At 43.2% G+C, this 21,277-nt stretch overlaps 1 protein-coding gene across 1 annotated transcript; it reads left to right on the forward strand.

The window, feature by feature from the left end:
• Positions 1-3,374: 3,374 nt before the first annotated feature.
• Positions 3,375-17,965, forward strand: ADI1 (acireductone dioxygenase 1). The gene is made up of 4 exons (XM_060234437.1): positions 3,375-3,815; positions 9,089-9,208; positions 13,811-13,990; positions 16,511-17,965. Exons 1-4 carry the CDS (start codon positions 3,681-3,683, stop codon positions 16,631-16,633), a joined length of 558 nt encoding a protein of 185 aa, XP_060090420.1. The 5' UTR covers positions 3,375-3,680; the 3' UTR covers positions 16,634-17,965.
• Positions 17,966-21,277: the final 3,312 nt, after the last annotated feature.

Below are 21,277 nucleotides of genomic sequence, written 5' to 3' on the forward strand. Positions count from 1 at the left end.
TCTAAGGGACAGCTAGGAGGATGTATTTTGGGCTGCGGCAGGAGGGGGAAAGACAAGGAAGTTGTGCTCCAAGGGTGGAAATCCTTCCGCTTGTGGGAATATTTGTAGTGAATCCAAGCTCCTGTAAGGGATAATGAGTTTGTTCAATTTGACCCAGATTAAGGGCTGGAGACACCTGTAATTGAAGAGAACAGATATGAAGGTGTTTAAGAAGAGTAACGGGATGGAAGCCAAAGAGCCTCTGTAAGGACCTTTGCATGGGATGATGGAAAAATCTTCACCCAAGCATCTGATTATAATTTCATGGTCCAGTAGCAAAGGACTGGTATCAAAATAATTGTTTCCACATATATGCATGTGTGTGTGCGTGCTTGCGTAGATGAAATCACTGTCTTTCTCTTATTGACTGAAGACCTAAAGACTTGCAGAAACTGAGGGGTATTTGCCAAGGAGACTGAAATTTGTTTGCTTTGCGCAAATTCATTCCAAGATTCCAAATCCAGAATGAGTCACTAACTACCTCTTTTTGAGTTCACTAGAAAATATCTTGAATACAAGCCCTTGGTATATTGTCCCTTTGGTCAACAAAGCAATAGCCACCAGCAGCAGCAAACAGAGCAGAGCAGAATCCATGCAAGCCAACTTGGGGAAGGGGGGGGTGTCAATTCAATTTTATACTATATTTTCATGATCCTAAGGACCCTTTGTACTAAGATGGTGTTTATCCAATTGTCTACAAACATGCTAGCCAGTCTCTGAGCATGTGCAATTACTGCCTGGTAAGTCAAAAGGGCTATGTGGCAGAAGGAGATTCTTTATTCTTCTGCTGGTAAAAGTGGTTGTCAAGGTCTATACTGCTGATCTCTGGATTTTCAAGCATAGCATTCTTCAAGTTTGTATGATCTGAGACACAGTGAAAAATTGACTCTAGAATTTTATATAAGAAAACTGGTGTGGGGGGGCCACCTACAGCGTTCCCTCCAAGCTGAGTTAGTGTGAGCTAGCTCACAATTTTTTAGCCTCCAGCTCACACATTTTTGTTTCAGCTCAGGAAAAATGGCCCTAGAACAAACTAATTTATGCAGTAGCTCACAACTTCAATGCCAGTAGCTACAAAGAAGAATTTTTGCTTACAAGATGCCACAGCTTAGAGGGAACACTGGTCACCCACAATGCATGGCCAGTAGAAAATTACCTGTATGAGGAAAACATGTTTTCTGGTTAAACAACCTTTCAAATAGTTCATCCTTGATCTAATCCTTGATCTAATCTGGTTTGGAAGGTAGGTCAGCCTTTCCACACATGCCTTCCAAAAATAATTCCCAAAGTTGCTGTTCCCTCATAATACACAGTACATTTGGCAGTGTTCATCTGCTGCTTGGCTAATTCAATGGCCTCTGCCTGCATAACTTTAGAAACTGCTGCTTGTCCTCAGGCAACATGGGGAGAAAAGTTCTCATTTTCTTCTCTAACAAACAGTGATACCTTCCTGTTATGATGTGGAGATAGGCAAGGTTGAAAGCCAGTGCCAAGGAGGAGTAAACCTAATGGCCGAAGATATCAAACTACTGCCCTTCTCTATAGGAGAAGCATCAAGAGTTCTGGCATGTTTTACCTCAAAAACGGACTTTGCTATTAGAGAAGCCAGATGTGTAAAAATGAATGAGTGGCCATATTGCTGAAGGCAAAACATTGCATCTGACTTCCCACAGGTAGCTGGCATCAAGGCCAGTCTTATCAAAAGTTTCAGTTAAAGCTGCCAGGTCCAGGGTTCTCTGTACCCCCCCCCCCCCTCACCCAGTGCAGGATTGCTGTGTGGCATTCTCCTGTGTTTGTGTGACATTGTTTATCCAATACTTACTCTATACACAGATGTGAGGCCACCTCAGAAATCTTCCTGTGACTGCTCAAAGTTCAGGTCTGTAGGGATGAGGAACTATATCTTGTATTTCAAAACTGGAGCATGAGGACAGGCCTTCAACGGCACTGATGTGTCAGTTGGTGTCCTGTGGCAATCTGGACTCATGTCTCAGTTCCAAAGGCTGAAAACATAGTCTGCCTTCCCCATCTAAGTATCTGAAGTCATGCAGATAGTGATGTGTTCATGTACTGGCCAGATGGCAGAACTTTCCAGTACATGTGAATATTAAGGCACTCTCCCTGAGAGCCAGTTTGATGTAGTGATTAAGTGCAGAGACTCTTATCCAGGAGAACCAGGTTTGATTCCCCACTCCCCCAAATGCACATGCTGATGTGACCTTGAGTCAGTCACAAGTTCTCACAGCTGTTCAGCTCCAGAAGCTTTTGTGAGAGCTCTCAGCTCCACCTACTTCACAGGGTGTCTGTTGTGGGAAAGGGAAGGGAAACGAGACTCCTCCTGGTAGTAAAGGGTGGGGTATAAATCCAATCTCTTCTTTTCTTGCCTAGGCTAATGTTTTGTTACCAAGTGCCCCAATAAAAGGATAGGATCAGTGCCTCAACAGATTCTTGGTGTATGTGTGTGACTGTCCCAAGGTTACGCAGTGATTTTCCGTGTCTGAGTAAGGATTCAAACTGGAGGCTCCCAGATCCTAATCTGATGTTCTTCAAACCATTACACCACACTGGCTCCAACCATGCCAACCCAAGAGTGTATCTTTGCAGTAGGGATGGATCTAAACCAGTGCTTCTCCACCTTTAGGTTCCTGCGCCACAGAAGGCTTTTTTCTGAATTAGCACTGGAGGCGTATTTCAATTCCACAAGAACAGAACAATCTACCTCTGTTGGAGCAGGTCAGTGTTCTGTTTCCACAGTGGACAATCAGATCTCACAAAACATGGGAGTCCAGCCCCACCCCCAGCATCCAAAACACAAAGGTACACCGATTCTGAACATGGAGCATCCATTCAGCCATTGTAGATAATAACTATTGATAAAAATGTTCTCCATGGATGTTTAGTTCCCCCTTTTAAAGCCATCCAAGCTAACAACACTACAACATGCAGCAGGGAGTACCATAATTTAAAAAAAAAAAATGTTAAATTGATATTTTTATGATGGCCTGATTTACTGCAATAGCAAATCCTGTATTTAGTGGGAAATAACAGCCACTGAATTTGTGGGACTTCTCCGTAAGCGTTGTGTAGGATAGGATAAAACCTTATGTCTCTTAAAGAGCAAACCTAAGCAAGTGTATTAGGAAGTAGTAAGTCTCACGGGATTCGATAGGGCTTCTAGAGAAGCGTCCCTAGGATTGCAGCCTTAACCAAGAACTTTCCAATCGCATGGATGCGCCGCTATTCGCCTTTTTGTGTTTAAAAAAACAAGTGCGCGAAACTAGGAGGAGGCCGGCTCACAATCGACGATAGCATTTTAACACACACGCCGACTTCCGTGGGACTACATTTGCTTGTGGCATTCCCTGTACGGATGGGCAAGTTCGCGGGGAGGGGGGGAGGTTGTGCAAATGTATTCGACCGCTCCAGCCTTTCCACGCTTACTCGGAAAACAGCTCCCTTTGATGTCTGTGGCCCTTACACCGAAGTCATAGGACCGCAGCACAGACATTCCCTATGCGCAAGCCCCGGACTGTCTTTTGCACGCAGCCAAAGCAGGGGGGTGGAGTTGTGGGGAGTCGACCCAGGTGGGGCGCGCTTTCGCGGTGCTTGATTGGCCGCTGCGGAGCTCGCCTGCGGAGACCATGGAGGGAAGCAGGATGGTGGAAGCCTGGTACATGGACGAGTCCCCCGAGGACCAGCGGAAGCCGCACCGCCAGGAGCCCAATCAGCCCGCCAGCCTTGAGCAGCTGAGGCAGCTGGGCGTTTTCTATTGGAAAGTAGGCGGAAGGGAAGCGGGGCTGCTTGCTTAATGTCGGGTCTTGCTTCTGTCTCTCCTCAAGCCGGAGAGGCCAACGGGGGGGTGGCGGCTGCAAGTCACACTGCACTAAATAATATGTTTTGCAACTGAATTTTGGCCAAAAAAAAATATTACACAGTAAAAATCCAGTTGCGAAACACATTGTTTAGTGTAGTGAGAACGTACCCAGGGTCTAAACGGCGCTGTTTGTGCGCGTCGTGGTGCTTTGCACCGCAGCCATCTGCGACTTCAGGTGGTTTGGCCGTTCGGCTCCCGAGCTGAAAGGGAAAACGGGAGCTGCAGAGAAGCGTGCAGGCAGGCGAGCCTCCGCGGGAACAGGCCCTGCGGTTTTGGTTCTGTTCAGGAATCAAGGGGTTGAAACGCCTTTGAGGAAAAGGTCAACGCCGTCGGGTCTTTCGAGTTCAGAGGAAAAGACGATGGAGGGAAGGACGTGCCAGAAGTTTATAAAATTACATACGTGGAGAGAGTGGGAACACTTTCCCCTCCTGCCTCTCTCCTAATGTTCGTATCCAGCGTGAACCAATGAAATGTATTGGCAGCATACTCAAAGTCACTTATTTACACAATTACTTAATGGATAGTGGCTATTTATATAGATCATTCCAGAAGGGTAGCTGAAGTCTGGTAGCACCTTAAAGACTGACAACATTTATTCTAGCATGGGGGTACCAGACCTCTCTTGACTCAGTCCTTCCCCTTTCCCCCTCCCCTTCTGTATCCCCCCCCTCCAGATAAATAGGAGGGATTTCCCATCCCCCCACCCCTTCCATTGCATCTGAGGCAGTGAGCTTCGGCTCATGAAGTATCATGCTGCTGGAATATAAATTGTTAGTCTTTAAGGTGCCACTGGACTCATCTCAGTTTTGTTTACAGATGACTTGAAAAGGGTTTTAGACAAATTCTTGACATTCTTTAGTCATGGTTTCTAAATGGAGCCTCCATGTCCAAAGGCAGTAAATCTCTGAAGAGGGAAGCACAGCTAGGGATGGCTGTTGCCTTCATGCCCTGCTTGTGGGCTTCTTAGAAGCATCTGGATGGCCATTGTGACACAAAACATTTTGCTTTATCCAGAGGTAATTGTGGCTAGTGGCCTTCAAAAGATTCTTGGAGCAACAGACAGTCTGGCCATCAGTCTGGTTACCAGGTGTAACAGAAGACAGGATTTATGACTCTTGTATAGTTGTATGAGAGGGACAGTTTTTAGCAAGTAGCATGCTGTAGCACAGGGGTGGCCAAACTTGCTTAACCTAAGAGCCACATAGAATAAATGTCAGATGTTAGAGAGCCACAAGGAAGGAAGGGGGGCAAATAGATGGGGGGGAGGGAGAGTGGAAAGAAAGCAACTTTAACTTTAAATGCATTCTCTAAGCCTCCAGCTGGCTTTGCAAAGTGATTTAAAGAGACTTTAAATGACTTTTCCAAGCTAGCCAATGGGGCAGTGGGGACTTCTGAGAGCCACACAATAAGAGCCACAGTTTGGCCACCCCTGCTGTAGCATCATGGTGAAAGAGAAGCTGCATCTGCTGCCATCCCCATCTTCCTAACTTTTAAAGCTACAACTGGCCGCTCTGCTGATTTTGTCACTGGGGAGGGTTTCTACTGTCTGTACTGAAAGCTGAAGTTCACAACCTCTCTGAATCTGGCCAACATTAGTGCAGCCTCCGCAGTCTGTGGTAGATAAGGACAAGCCATTCTTTGTGTCTGGGCCTAGTTACTCCCCTTCCAGTGTAATCTCTTCTATGTTGCTCAGTCCAGAATAGACCTCTTGAGAACCAAGAAACAATTTGGTTTATAACCTCCTGTGAGTTGTTTTGGGAGGCAGTCTTTCACTAAAAGAGAAAACCAAACACACAGCACAGACACATATCCCCTTATTTTAGGTCATCCTCAGTGGAATCCTAAATTTCTATTAAATGATGTATCAGTATATGTCTCAAGAAAAATGAGCTAGAATGTACAAAAATATCTCAAATAAGTGTTGGGAATGTGAACAGTATGAAGGGACTTTTTATCATCTTTGGTGGACTTCAGTAAAGCCAAAAATGTTTTGGTACAAATTCGTTTGTTAATACAGAAAAAAATTGAAGATTAATGTACAATTTAAACCAGAGGCTTTTTTTTTTACTGGGAATGATGGATAGACAGAAAAAAGACATAGTATTTTGTTTTTACATATGATAATGGCGGCAAGACTTTTATATGCTCAAAAATGGAAGAGTCGGATATTGCCTCAATAGAGAAATGGATTATGAAGATGACAGAGTTAGCTGAGATGGTGAAACTTATGGCTTTGATTAGAGAGAAAACATTATCCATGTTTATAGCAAACTGGAAACCTTTATTGAGTTTCTGAGTGAAAATGAAAAAAATGAATTGATGGTTTGTGGTTTTGATGATTAAGCAGAGAAAATGATGGGACAACGGTGAATTTTGTAACTAGGCCTAATCTTGTGAAGAAAATTGAAAGCTTTTCCTTTATACTATACTTTTTTCTTTTCAGTCTTTTAATTTTTTTTTAAATCTTCAATGAGTTGTTTAAAAATATAGTGGAATCCTAAACAGAGTTAAACCCTCCCAAGCCCATTGTGGATTTAGGATTGCCCTGTTGGCATCATTGAAGGTTCAGTCTTCTGACATCCATCCAGAATGCATAACCCAGCTCTTTGATGGACATTTGATTGACTGTAGCAATTAATATTTTGTTGACCTGAGACTGATCTCTTTGTTTCTTTTTTGACTTTTCATTTGAGTTCAACTTTTTCTGGAACTGTAAGCCATGTCATACTTCTCCAGAGGCATGAGCTACAAACAAATGTATAAATGTGACATGATCCTGTGGGTTATCTGTTGACAATGGTCACATAAGAAGGTCACCATGCCTCTTTTTTAGATGGAGTTGTGACTGGAGAAAGATTGGGTGGGGGTGGGGGGGTCATACAAGCTTATCAGCTATATTTTATGCTATTGTGCCCTGACTTGCATTACTTATGTTGGCTTAGTTCTTAATGGCTCTGTTTCAGTGGCTGTTCTGTCTTAGTTGTAAGTTGTCTCTGGAGAGGTGGCATATCAATTTTCTAAATAAAAAATAATACTACTTGCACTGGTACCAAAATGTTTGGTACCACAAATGACTTATTGCTGATAAGCAAAAAAAAGGTGGGCCAGCAGTTTTTGTGAACTTATGTATGAAGCCATCTGAAACGATGCATCCTGCCTGTATCCTATCATTTACTTGAGGGGGGATTGGATAACTAAGCAGGACAACTCTGTGGTTACAAGGCCTTTGATCTGTATTGAGGAAGGTGTATGTGTTCCTTTAAGTACACAACTGCAAAAGAGCTCTTTGAGCTCTCTCTTGCTCTGTCTGGCATTTTAGCACCATTGCACTAGAATATCCTCATAAATTGCTGATTATGACTACATGGAGAGGGGGAAGAACTGCCAAATTTAGTGCTGTTCTCTGGCCTATTCACCATTTCCCTGAAGGTGGAACGATTTCGATCATTGAAACAAATACAGTTAATCTGGGGCTTGGGCAGTATATTAAACTTGTAAAATAATCAATGAAGGCCCCCTGATTCTTGTCAGCATTTAAATTTAATCTCATTTGTTTGCCACGTTCCTACTGCTTTCTCTATCAAGGCAAATTTGTTGCTTTGGAAAGCTGCCCTGCCAATGATGGCAGGTTGCCCGGGGGTGGGAGTGGGGCAGAATCCAAGACAGGAACTTTGTATAAACAATTTAAAGCTCTTGATGGATGGGACCTTTCGTGCTCTACTCTGGAGAAAAAAACATAATTCTTACAGATGGCCAGCTATGTTGTAATCCCTCATTTATTTAATCTCAAGGGAGCAAATAAATTATATTACCAATAATAATTCCCTCTGGAATTCACTGAGCAGATATTTCTGATCCTTGGTAAATATGGGTTGCATCAACACCTGTATCTGTCAAGCTAGAGGATCATAGTTATGGCCAGGATCTATCTTTGTGCTTGTGGTGGCATTGTGGCAGCATTATGTTTTGGATCAGGGGTATAGGTGCCATTCATTTTTGTAATTACTTTGCTGATAGGTTGTACTTTCTCCCATGATTATGTACCTTGGGATGGCAGAAATAACTTGCAACTAGGGTGGTCAACAGGCCTGAAGAAAAATGTCCTGTCTTTGAAAAAGGTAAAAGGTAGTCCCCTGTGCAAATACCAGTCGTTTCCGATGTTTTCACAGACTTTTTTATGGGGTGGTTTGCCATTGCCTTCCCCAGTCATCTACACTTCCCCCCCAGCAAGCTGGGTATTCATTTTACCAACCTCGGAAGGATGGAAGGCTGAGTCAACCTTGAGCCGTCTACCTGAACCCAGCTTCTGCCGGGATTGAACTCAGGTCATGAGCAGAGAGCTCAGATTGCAGTACTGCAGCTTTACCACTCTGTGCCACTTTTTACCACTTTTTAAACAAGGCTTAATGTGTGGGAAATGGGCAGCTGGAGTTTTCTGGCATGGAGGTAAAATAACATCCCACCAAGCCTATATTAAAGAGGCAAGGTATTTCCCCCCTCCCATGTTGTTGGCAACTCTGCTTGCTACCCATGTTTTGGGGAAGATTTTGGCAGCTTTTAGATAACATGCACCAGAATATTCAGTTAGTTATTTGGTGGCTTTTCAGAAAACTTGGATCTGCTTTTATTCTTTAACTGGAACTATTTTGATGAGTCAGATGGGGGTGTGGCTTTCTGATTGGCAGTACTAGCCAATCATCACTTTGCACAGCTGGTTAGGGAGGAAGGAAGAGGAGGGGCTTCATGGTTGTCACAAGGGCTAGCCAATCAGCACTTTGCACAGCTAGCTTGTCCGGGAATGGAAAGAGTCATGTGCATTTGGGCCTGATACAGTTTGAAAGCTTGTCTTGTTCAAAATTGGTGAGCGTGGATCTGTAGTAGCCTCACTGTGCATCCTTGTGTATGTCAGTATGCAACCTGTTATGGTGAACATTGGCCCTTACATCTGGTTTGGGGAAGCTTGAGCATGAATCATAGTTGAGTTGTGAGTTCTCTGGCTAGGCCTCTCATCACTTTATTTGCTCACCTGTGCAGTGGGAATAATGAGGATCCGCTTTGTCATGTTAAGTGCTTTGCACTCAGAAGAAGGTTTTAGAAATGACTGATGATTTCTAAACTGATGATTATCTCGTTTTTGAATTATTTATTGAGGAAACCCTCTTCTCTTTTCCTCAGCTGGATGCTGATAACTATGAGACCGATCCAGTCCTAGCAAAAATTCGGAAGGAGAACAACTACTCTTGGATGGATATAATCACTATACACAAAGATAAACTGCCAAATTATGAAGAGAAGGTAATAAATTATGCCTCTGTCTGGGCTTTGGAAGGGTTGCAAATGCTGGAATTTACCACTAGAGTGTGTTTCAGTTTTTAAAAGTTCCAGCTCTGTTGTCTGGGCAGTGGATTCCATTCCCTTTCTGTAAGGGCTGAATTCTGTGGGTTTTACCTCTTCCAATGAAGGATTTGATTTTCTGTAACAGGAAAGTGTGTGTTTGCCATGCAGTTTTTCTTATTGCCTCTGGAAGGACTTTTTAGCACTTGTGTGAAAGTCAGAAATCCAACTTTTCCTAGCATGCAGGTTAAGAACATGAGCCTGCTTTCGCAGGGAGGGCGGGATATAAATTGAGTTAAATAAATAAATACACATAAGAGAAGCCATGCTGGATTAGGCCAATGGCTCATCCAGTCTAACACTATGGGCCTTTTCACACTTACCAGTGGAAACCGGAAGGGAGTTGGTATTGTGCCGCCTTGCAGTAATCCAAGACAGGGATGGGAGTTTTCAGACACATGTTTTTTTTCCTGGTAGGGTTCCGTGATTGAAGCAAGCCATTTCACACTGTTCCGCTTTTATCTCGCTTCCACCAGCGCCAGCCGTTTTCACCTGCCGGTGCGCGATCTCTGGCTTATTATTTTTTTTTTTGGAACGTTGGGCAAAGATCGCTATAGCGACGTATCACAACAGCACCACAATAGAGATGGCTAGGCTCCATTGAGATAAGTTACCAAGTTTCAGTGGCGGCGATCTCTGGCATCTTAATGGAACCCAGGCATCCCTATGGTGATGCTGTTGTGATACTCGCTATAGCGCTATAGCGATCTTAGCCCGACGTTCCCCCCCCCCCCAAAAGCTGGCGATTGCATGCTGGCGGGCGAAAAAGGGCGCGAAAACTGCTCCCGGATTAGATACTGGACATTTCACACAGCGCCCCATACCAATTTCAACCTGGAAGGAGGGGTTGAAAACTGGAAGAAGCTGCTCTATGTTAGTAATGACTCAGGCATGCCTCACTACCAGGACAGCCGCGGGACTGTGTGAAAAGGTGACAGTATTCCGGTAGCAGCCAGTTACTGAGTCGGGTCTGTCTGAAATGCCAGCAGAAATCCGTTACTGTTCAGTAACTCACCAGCTTCCATACCGGAATACATAGGCTATGTGAAAAAGTTCTATGTCACACAATGGCCAAAAAGACCAAGTGCCATCAGGAGGTCCATCAGTGGGGCCAGGCTCTGTGATGGGACAAGCTGCACAAGAAGAACTTCCTGCTGTTTATTTTCTGCCTGTTATACAGTTGTAGGCATGGCAGTTTTAGCAAAAAACATTGACAACCATTAATTAGCGATTTGGCTGAGCATGTGAACTGTCTGACTGAAAAATATTGTGTTTAAATTGATAGTGGATTATGTGAAATCTTCTTCTGTGGAACTCCTTTACGTGTGCATTCATCATTGGATGCTACAGCAAATGAATGTGATATGGCAGGGGTGGCCAAACTTGCTAATGGAAGATCCATGTAGAATAAATGTCAGATGTTTGAGAACTGCAAGGCATGAACAAATATTACATACACATCTTTATTAAACTCTTAATACTTCCTTTGCACAGAAAGATAAAATATATATGTATGTACTTCGCAACATGACCATGCTAGAAGGAGATTTAAAAAACAAAACAAAAAACAAAATCTGGGAACATTCCCCATAAGACCATTATAGGGAAAGGTTAAACAGTTATTTTTTGCACCAGTGGGAGAAAGCACACATGTACCATATAAATCACTGACCACCATTCGCATCATTATGCATCTCTCTTTGCCTTGACACCAAGTTTAGTAAATACAGCTCCTACAAGAGCTATGAAAGTAGGGAGAATCCTGCACTGCCTTCTTTTATTCTGTCCCTCCTTCCAGTGGCTCCTTCAGCTCTTGCACTCTCTTTCCCTACTCTAGGTCTCCCAGTGAGAAGAGCTTGCAAACCTGCCTATTCCCCCCTCCTTTCCTACTTCACACATGGTAGAAATAGTCACCCACCTATGGGTTAGCGCTGAGAGGCTGACTGAGGTCCCGATGCTAAGCATGCTTACTTGAGAGTAAGCCTGCATGAAGGTCCTCCTTGACCTCCAAAAACTACACAATATGTGCGAAAGAGCCACATTTGGCTCCCAAGCCACGGTTTGGCCACCCCTGTGATATAGGCACATGAGAGCCATCTCTCAGTTTCACCCTTTTTGCTCATTCCAAGTGACTGGTAGGCTTACAGCCTCTCCTTCCTTCCCACGGCATTAGGCTTTTCTCTGCCTCACCCTTGCTCTTTTGTCTGTCTGTGCCACAGCTCTTTGTTACCAGCCACAAGTCAGGATACCCACAGAAGTGGATTGAGATTACAGCTGTATTAGATGAACGGAAGAAGACATCAGGGGTGCCATTTCAGGAAGTTGGGAGGGGGAGATTCTCTTTAAGGTCTAAGGAGCTTGTTCAGGTTTAATTTGCAGGGGGAAAAGGACTTTAAAAGTACATTGAGGCTTCTTTGCTCAGACTCTGTTGACTACCTTGCTGGTGTTATGAGAATTCTCTTCACAAGAAGATCTGTACATTTCTTTCCATATATTCCTAGTAAACACACCTGCTTAATTGCTTATAGTAATTGATATTTTGACCAAGTGAACAGGCCAGAGAGCCAGGTGATTCCAAGGAATAATTACAAACTGTTTGAAGCATGGAGTTGGGTCTTGACCTTCCTCAGTGGCACCCTTGGCAGAAAGTGGAGATTGATAAATGGAATGATTAGAAATTGGGATGCAGTTCAATGGACAAGATGAGGATGCAACTGTTGGAAGATGGATGACTGGCTAGTCCCGAATCTGGCACATGTGTGTAATCTGCTTATCAAATGTATTTGTGCATCCTTGGCTTGCTTAGGAGGTTGACTACATTCTACGTGCTGCCATACTGATGCCACTAGGTAGAAGGGTTTGTCCCAAAGGTCAGCATTGATTTCAACAGAAGTGCTGTTAAGATCAATGAAGTGGTCTTAATAGTCTGAGCCGTAAGCTCACAGTTCTGCCTGGAGATTGTCTGGCTTTGCTGTGAATGACTTGCAACACAAAAAATACTTGGACTATGAAATTGCTGATGAAGGATTAAGTATAAAGGGGGCTGGAATTTGGATTGGAGACAATTTAATTGTTGGTTTTGCATGCCAATAAAATCTTAAATCAGAAGAAGTAAAATCCAAAGAATCTTAAATAGCACTTTTGAACCTTTTGAAACCTAGAAGTCTACCTTTAATTACCATATAGCACCTTGTGATTCACTGATCTTCAAATGGGCTATAGGAAGTCACATGATGTCAGTCATATGACCAGAGGAGGGGAGAGCCAGAATTTGTCATTACTAAGGCCAGGACAGTGGGTTGTGAAGAACTAGGCATAGGATCTACAGCCTCAGCACCAGAAGGTGTAACATAGTGGGCGTTTTCGCACTGACCTTCAAGTGGTGCGACCACCCTCCTCACGCCGGCGGATCTGCAGGGATTTCGCACCAGAAGCGCCGGCGCACCCAAAAGAGCCAGCGACTTCCGTCGCGAAACCAGCTCAAACGGAAACCGCCAAGAAGCAGGAAAACGTTTGAGCTGGTTTCGCGACGGAAGTCGCCGGCTCTTTTGGGTGCGCCGGCGCTTCTGGTGCGAAATCCCTGCAGATCCGCCGGCGTGAGGAGGGTGGTCGCACCACTTGAAGGTCAGTGCGAAAACGCCCACAGAGAAACAAGCCCAAAGGCTTCTGGCACAAGCATGCGGAGGAATTCCCTTCAGTGTTGAATGACTTGTTGTTCTTCTCTGTGTGCCCTTACTCTCTGTGGATGTGTACTTGCAGCAGATCATTCAAAAAAGCATTAAAAATGCTTTTCTTTGTAAGGGCTTGCAACCCAGAACGCACTCTACATCCCATTGATCCCAAAGATCACTGATCCATAAGCTGCAGTATCTGAGCAGGCACAAGAGGTCCCTATCTAAGAAACATTTATGGCATCCATGTATTACTACTACCCAAGATACAGATAAATATACCTTATTCAGCTTGCAGAACAGAACTTGTTTTAGTCACTGGATGTCCAGTGAGAATGACACCATTTCAGTATTCTCAAACTGGTGTAGCAGAAGGGCAAAAAGTATGAGATGGAAAGTTCTTCAGTCATGAGTACTAATGTATTGGGTTTGGCTGTTGGTCTAGAGCAAAGCTCTTGAATGACTCTGGGCTAGTGTCATTTTCTTCCTCTCAGCCTAATCTGCCTCACAAAGTGAGCCACTCAGAGGAAGGTGGGATAAAAATGTAACCAATTTTACAAGTGGACTTTAGGTAAGCCATTAGCCTCATCTCTGATCTGTAGTATGGGATATACTTTGCTGGACTGTTGTAGATATTACTGTGATGACGCATATGAAACGTCCAGAGTGCTCAAGATGTGCCACATAAAAGCTACGTTTCTGCTCATTTAAAGGGGACTTTTTGTTTTTTAGATGTAACACCTTGCAACTGTTACAGTGCAGTGTATGCTTACTGCTAATAACAGACCTCACAAAGTGAAAAGCTGCTTTCTCTCTTCCCTCCCTTTTCTAGATAAAAATATTTTATGAAGAGCACTTACACCTGGATGATGAGATTCGCTACATCCTGGAAGGAAGTGGGTATTTTGATGTTCGTGATAAAGACGACAAATGGATTCGGATTGCCATGGAAAAAGGAGACATGATCACACTCCCTGCTGGCATCTATCACCGATTTACACTGGATGAATCTGTACGAAATTACTTTCTTTAAACCATTCGGGTAGAACTGCATATTAATAACAAAACTCTTAAAACCTCTAGCACAAACAACTAAATTGGAAACATACAGTGAAGATATTGCAGGGCTGGGCTGTGTCCCTGACTACTTCTTAAATTCAGTACTTTTGAATTTATAACAGAAGTTATGGAAGTTTATCAGTTGTTGTGCCTCTCACTCGAAATCCAAGCGTAATAGCAACCCATTTTCAGGCATAACCTTTTTCTCCATCTTCCAGACTGCCATTCCAAACTCTCTAGGATTAGAAATCAATTCCTAAAGGTTCAGGACAGGGATAGTATTAAAGTACATGTTCTTTCTCTGCCCTTTCATACTGCGACTGTTGTGGATAAATGGACTGTTTCTAACCTTGTCACAAAATCCGTCTTTAGTAAGGGATTGGTGTTACCATGGCAACTATCCAATGGCGCCTTTGGGAGATCTATTCTGTTCTTCCTGCTGGCTTGTTGTGAATATAGAAAGTTGAGGACATGTTTTCTTGTCATGGGGCTGTCACTTTGATGCCTCTGACTGGTGGCCATCTTGTCAAATTAACTCAGAAGTCTATTGCATGGGATAAAATCTGCATTTCTTTATAAAGTGGCAGAGTTCCAGAAACTTGAGTTTTGTTTTCAAGGAGTAACCTACACAGCACTAAGTATAAACTGTTTAACTGAGAAAATGTTCCATTTTGTTAAGAATGCTACTGAGAGTTCTCCCAAGACCAGCAGGGGAAGGAAAAGAGGAAATAAGATTTGTAGCAGTTGTCAGGGGGAAGCAAGTAAAGTCAGGTATGGACTTGGAGGAAGAGAACAGGTCCAATAAGGTTTATTACAAATAACAAAATAAAAGCAATTTGAAGAGTTCAGAATAACACCCCCACATGTGTTTACTGCACACAGCTCATGGAGAAAATATTGCAGCAGCTTCCATATACGTCCCAAATCTTGTACAGATAGGTTGTAAAAGTTATCTTCATTTGAAAAGCATTTGCAATGTTTACAGAGAGTTCTTTGACACCTAAAAGACTAACAGGAAGTTGTAACTTGAACATTCACATTAAAATAGAATTAATGCGGCTTATAAGGTAGAATGTTGGCTATGGATAGCCATGCTGTAACAGACCTAATATGATAACTATTTAAAGGGGAAATTGCAGGGGTGGGGATTATATATCTTACATTGCAGCCCTAAGCAAGGTTACACCCAGGGCTTTTTTTGTAGCAGGAACTCCTTTGCATATTAGGCCACACACCTCTGATGTATTTATTTATTCAATTTATATCCCGCCCTCCCCACCAAAGCGGGCTCAGGGCGGCTTACAACATAGAATTCAAAACAAGAAAGCTAATAAATATTAAAATACATTGAATAATTTACGTTAAAACAAGAAAACAATCTAACAGTTCGGTGCTATTCTCACAACCATTCCTTCGCAGTTTTTAGGTACCAGTCAGTTATATGCCAACCGGAAGGTCTTGCAGGCCTTGCGGAACTGCCCAAGGTTCCGCAAGGCCCTCACCTCTTCCGGTAGCTGGTTCCACCAGCAGGAGGCTGTGATTGAAAAGGCCCTATCCCTAGTAGACTTCAGACGAGCCTCCTTTGGCCTGGGGATTACTAGCAGATTTTGAGAACCAGATCTAAGCACTCTCTGGGGAACATGTGGGGAGAGATGGTCCCTGAGGTAGCCAATCCTCCAAGACCTTTTAGTACAAGGCCTACTGTAAGTTCCAGGAGAACCGGCTACATCAGGGGTGTGCGGCCTATTATGCAAAGGACTTCCTGCTACAAAAAAGCCCTGGTTACACCCTTGAAGATAGCAGGCTTGGAACGGTGTAACTGCTTAGGTTTGCACTGTTAGCCATCAGTGCAGGTATGATCACAAGTCTCTTCCAACTGGAAATGGGTGGCATTGGGGTCATGTTTGCTGCTTGCAGATTAATTATCCCAAAATAATTACCCTCCTATATTGTAACAAAGATTAGAATGCATTTCAAGATATGTTTGGAAATGTAGATATATTTGTAAAAAATCGCAAGTTTCTAAGAGCCTGGCTATTTTTTTTAAAAAAAAATCTTGAGTAAAATTGAGTGGTAAAGCTGCAGTACTGCAGTCCTAAGCTCTGCTCATGACCTGAGTTCAATCCTGGTAGAAGCTGGGTTCAGGTAGCTGGCTCAAGGTTGACTCAGCCTTCAATCCTTCTGAGGTTGGTAAAATGAATACTCAGCTTGCTGGGGGGAAAGTGTAGATGACTGGGGAAGGCAATGGCAAACCACTCCATAAAAAGTCTGCCGTGAAAACGTTGTGAAAGCAACGTCACTCCAGAGTCGGAAATGACTGGTGCTTGCACAAGGGACTACCTTTACCTTTTAAAAATGGTATTGCTAAGCTTTGTGCTTTGATCTGACTCCTTTCATATTTTTGTACTTTGATCCTCCTCTTCCACAGGAGTTAACTATATTAAGCATGAAACTTCCTGTTTTCTTTCTACAGAATTATGTGAAGGCCATGAGGCTGTTTGTTGGAGAACCTGTGTGGACAGCATACAACAGGCCAGCTGATCACTTTCCTGCTCGGGAGCAGTACCAGCAGTTTCTGGCACAAGCAGTTCAATAAACCTTTAGGAAGGCTTAATACTCAAGTGTGTCCCATAACTTCTGTAAAGCAGAAATAACCAAATTGCTCTGTTAACACTACTTGCTATTAATAAGCATTTGGTTTCCAGCAGCTGTAATGTAGAGAATGCACAGGGAGTGTTGAACTGTTAATCATATATTGATTGCCAGATGATTATGATTAATTTTTTTTGAAGAGCAGATTGTGGGCTTGTATTGGTCCTTGATTAATTTCTAGGGTTTTGCATACTCGCTCATGAAATTATATTTAGTTTAATTTCCCTATTAAGTTTGATACAGTAGAATGTTGATCACTCTCTGTTGTTATATTAATCCTGTTGCCTTCCAATGTAGCAAAGAGTTATTCCATCAGAAACACATCAGAAACAAATACCCAGGCTCTTAGAAATTTGAGATTTATTCCATCAGAAACACATCAGTTTTTAATAATAAATAAAGTGTAAGAGGTAACTGTTCTGAGCAGAAAGATTTTGTATCCATCCTGCATAAATCAGACCTTTACTGCAAGGAAGTTTATTTTAAGGAGCAAATCAGCTCAGGATATCTACTCTTTCTCTTTTCCTAAAACCACTATGCAATTCATTCTTGCTGGGCTTTCTCTGCCTTATCCAGAAACACTGTTGTGCTTCATAATCTGTGTGATCTGGTTTCTGTAGAGTGTTAGTAAACATGGCTGCCTTTTAAACGTATACCAATTGTTTCTCAAGCATGTTTCCTTGTATAAAGGGTTTCCTGCTTTGGTTACTCAGGAATTCACACTTGGTGGATTGATATTGTGGAAGTGGACAAATGGTATATCCAGGAAAAAAAGTAGTCATTTCATTTATCTTGGATCAGAGTAAGGAGCTCTGCAGTTAATCCCATTAGTGGTATGAATGAGTGAGACAGTTACTGGACCTGTGAGCCAAAGTCCCTGCACTTAACAGTTGTGCCTTGTGCAGTTCAGTTCTTGGTGTGCTTATTCAGAAATAAATCCCTGTAAGGGTGCACAGGACTGCAACCTTCCAGCTGCATTTCAATCCTTTTTCCAATCACACCAGCTATGCCTGATGATTTCCTAGTATGTAATATGTAGATGAACAAAGTTATGGTTTTTTCCTTTGGGTACAATCCAATGTACACTGATAGTGCACATCACCCCGCTCACTTCACACAGGCAGGAAAGAATGGAAGCTGCATGATGGCAGAAGCCGCTGAGGTACTTCTGTGGTCAGGATCCCTGTGGGTTTGTTAATGGCCATAAATATTTGCAGCAATGTGGATGTAATGTTTGACTTCTAAGGTTGTACCTTGAATTAAAAGATCTTCAAGAGATCAGCGTGTTGTGCATCCTGTTCAAATTTATAATTTTGATGCATACAGTCAAAGGTCCCTTTTAAATGAACATTGTTGAGTGATTCCTCTGAGAAGCAGTCAACATCCAGTCGGTTCAGAGGAAACCCCTTCAAGTGAATGGGACTGCTTTGCGGTGAATAGATTTCAGTCCTATATTTCAAGTACAGCAACAATTTATGCAAATGTACCCCCCCTTAATCTCATTTAATTGCTGGAATACCCCCCCTTTCTTGTTTGTTTTTTAAAGAAATAAAGAAAATAGGTGTGTCTTTGGGGGGGAGTTAAGCAACAATTTCCTCCCCTCAGGAATCAGCTCTTGCCATCCAACCTCCCAGTTTATGTTTATTGAAAACTAAAAGCTGCTGTGTTGAGAGGAGCTTTGGTGGTCTTAATAAAACAGTGCCTGGGTTGCATTTTCTGTGCTTACCTGTCTTCTAGATAAGTGCCTCACAATGGTGATTTCTACTGAGATTTTCCATCTCATTAGTTTCACTGCTGATCTTTTCAGTTAGTCATTTGTGACAGGTGAGTGTCGAGAAGGGCAACGAGGAGCAAGGCCCTCAAGCTTGTCCTGCAGTTCATGTGCCAGAGAAAGGTGGGACCCAGGAACTAATTAGCCAGCTAGCTGAATGAAGGTTAGGTCATCTGTTTGTGTGTCAAGCGTAGGAACACTCCCTGGAGAGACCCGAGGCCTGTTATGCTGGAAGGAAAATAGGCAGCCACAGGCAGGAGCTTCCTGATGCCTGGACTGGAGTGGAATGTTAAAGCCTAGATAAGCTTAGGCTGCAGCCAAAGAGTGTTAGGGAGCCCTGCTAAATGAGAGCAAAGACCAATCAGGTTCAGACTCTCAGAGGCCTCTGGGGAAGGTTACAATCTGGGAATACCATATTATGTGATAGAAAAGCCTTGTTGTGTGGGAGGGGTGGGTGGGTTGGTTTTTGCCCTTTGCTCCTATCAGACTTGCTCATATTAAGGTTCAGGAAAAAGCTCATCTGTGGATAGGGTTACTACGATGTTGGCTGAGTAATCCTGTTTATGCCATTTTAAAAAATACTGTAAAGCCCTATCCGGGTAGCTTAGGCAAGCCCAGTCTCAGAAGCTAAGCAGGCCTGGCCCTGGCAAGTATTTGGATGAGAGACCTCCAGGAATACCAGAGTCAGGTGGCAGAGGCAGGCTATCAAGCCACTTCTCTGAACGTCCTCCATGCCCCAGTAGGAGTTGCCAGGGGTTGCCATATCCTCCAAGCATGTGCACACACACAATGTGAAAGAAAGAAAAAATGCAATTCTGGCACTTCCCACTCCACTCTTCTATGGTATTTGTTTCATTTATCAGTCCCAGCAAAAATCTGGCTTTAGCTATGCTGAATTGAACAATTAAAGGACAGTTAACATTTATCTTCAACTGCTTCTACTGTGAACCTGCATGCTGGAAAAAGCTGAGCTTATTGAAGTTATGTCTGTCAGGCAGTTGGTAGCTCATGAGCCTTGATAAAATGGGTTTATTAATAAAGAATATCCCCTCCTTCAACTGGGTGCTGAAGAGTAGACCTAGTTTTTGCTTACTACATTTATGCCCCACTTTATTTCCTGTAGTGGAAATAAATGGTGAGAAATCACTTGCTAAATTGATGTGCACAGGCTTAAGGTAAAGGGCACACGAGCAGGTGAAAAACTCTGCTAGGCAAGAGATGGATTTAAGCAACAGTCATTTGGTGCTGAGAGAACAAAATGTGGGATGAGGGGCTGGGATATTTAAAAAACCATTCCGATTAATGCCATTTTGTAGGAAGTGTATCACTAATCAGAGTTCTTCAGCCGCAGACAGCAACGCATACAGACAGCAACAACATACAGAACAATGTTTACCTGTTAAAAGCTTTGCCTTCTACCATGTCAAACCACTGGCCAATAGTGCTTGGTATTGTCTATTGTGACTGGCTGCGGCCTTCCAGAGCTTCAGGCAAAACTGGTCTTTCCTAGTGTAACTTCTGTTTGATTCAAAGAGAAATATCAAATAAATTGTTTTTTTTAATCAAAGAACTGAGACAGTTCACATCTACAGCAGTGCGATCACACCTTGTTACTCTTGCATTTATGAAAACAACAATAAACATTGTATCTGGAACAATAAGTATATACAACAATCAACATACAACAATTCAGGCCTCTTGAAGCTGAGCAGACCAGGGTTTCAGTCTTTCTGACTTCTGTCTAGCCAGTCCCTTAAAGATGCAACAGCTTGCAGTTTCTGCTTGGAGTTTCTGGTAGCCCTAGAATTAATATGTAGTTTTGCAGAAAGGAGTGCTTCTGAGGTGTGAAAAAGCTGAGCCTATTGAAGCTCCTCAAGCTTCAGGCCCTCCAATCCCTCAGGGATTTTTTCCTTGTAAGGAATGCCCCAATTCCACCCCCAGCCCTATGAACTCAGGGTTACACCAACTTTGGCTGGAACTTGTTAACTGGACATGCCAGGGATTGAATGAGAGACCTGTGTGTAAAACAGGTGCTCTGTCAGTGAACTGCAGCCCTTTCTTTGTTGGAAAAGACAAATGTGCAGAGAAGAGCCTGAAGGGGGGCAGCAAGACAATTAGGATAGTGAGGACAGCACCTTCTCTCTCCTGTTAAGTGTCATTCCTTGTCTGTTTCCAGATTGCTACTCTTAGGGCAATTTCTCCCTTCTTGGAAGTACAACTCTCTGTCTCTCTCAGCTAGAGATAAGAGCCTACCTCTGTCTCCCCCCTTTCCTATCAAGAATATTAATTCCTAAATAAACCTTTACCTACCATTTAATCAGGTTGTGCACCATTGCTGTGTTAATTACTCCGCCAACATTCTTAGTACACAGTTCAGAGTTCCCCTACGGACATTTTTGGGGCGTATTTTAAGGACTTTATATGGAAGGACAGCATAATCACATATTTAAACAGCCATCTGGCAATCAGTCTCTGTAACTGTGGATTTATCCAGTGTTTGAATCCTACTTACTGGGTATAAGATTACATTTGCTATCCGGTGTACTAAGCTCAGTAGAAAACTGACCACTGCTGCTCACTCCTACCTGCTGAGAGGATAGAGGTGAAGGCCTTGCTGTGGGAGCTGCCAGATTGGCAAACCAGGGAATTGTTTGGCTTTTAAGCCCAGCTGGGTACAGTGAGGAAAACTGGCAGCAACTGACCCCTGCTGAACCGGAGCTCAGAGAAAGCTCTCACTGGCTAAGGTCAGACGTGCATAAACTGACGAGATGGGTATGGATGAAAGTCAAATGCATGTCGGATTTTATGCGGTTGTCC

Source organism: Heteronotia binoei, chromosome 1 (assembly GCF_032191835.1).
Source record: "Heteronotia binoei isolate CCM8104 ecotype False Entrance Well chromosome 1, APGP_CSIRO_Hbin_v1, whole genome shotgun sequence".
Taxonomy (NCBI): domain Eukaryota; kingdom Metazoa; phylum Chordata; class Lepidosauria; order Squamata; family Gekkonidae; genus Heteronotia; species Heteronotia binoei.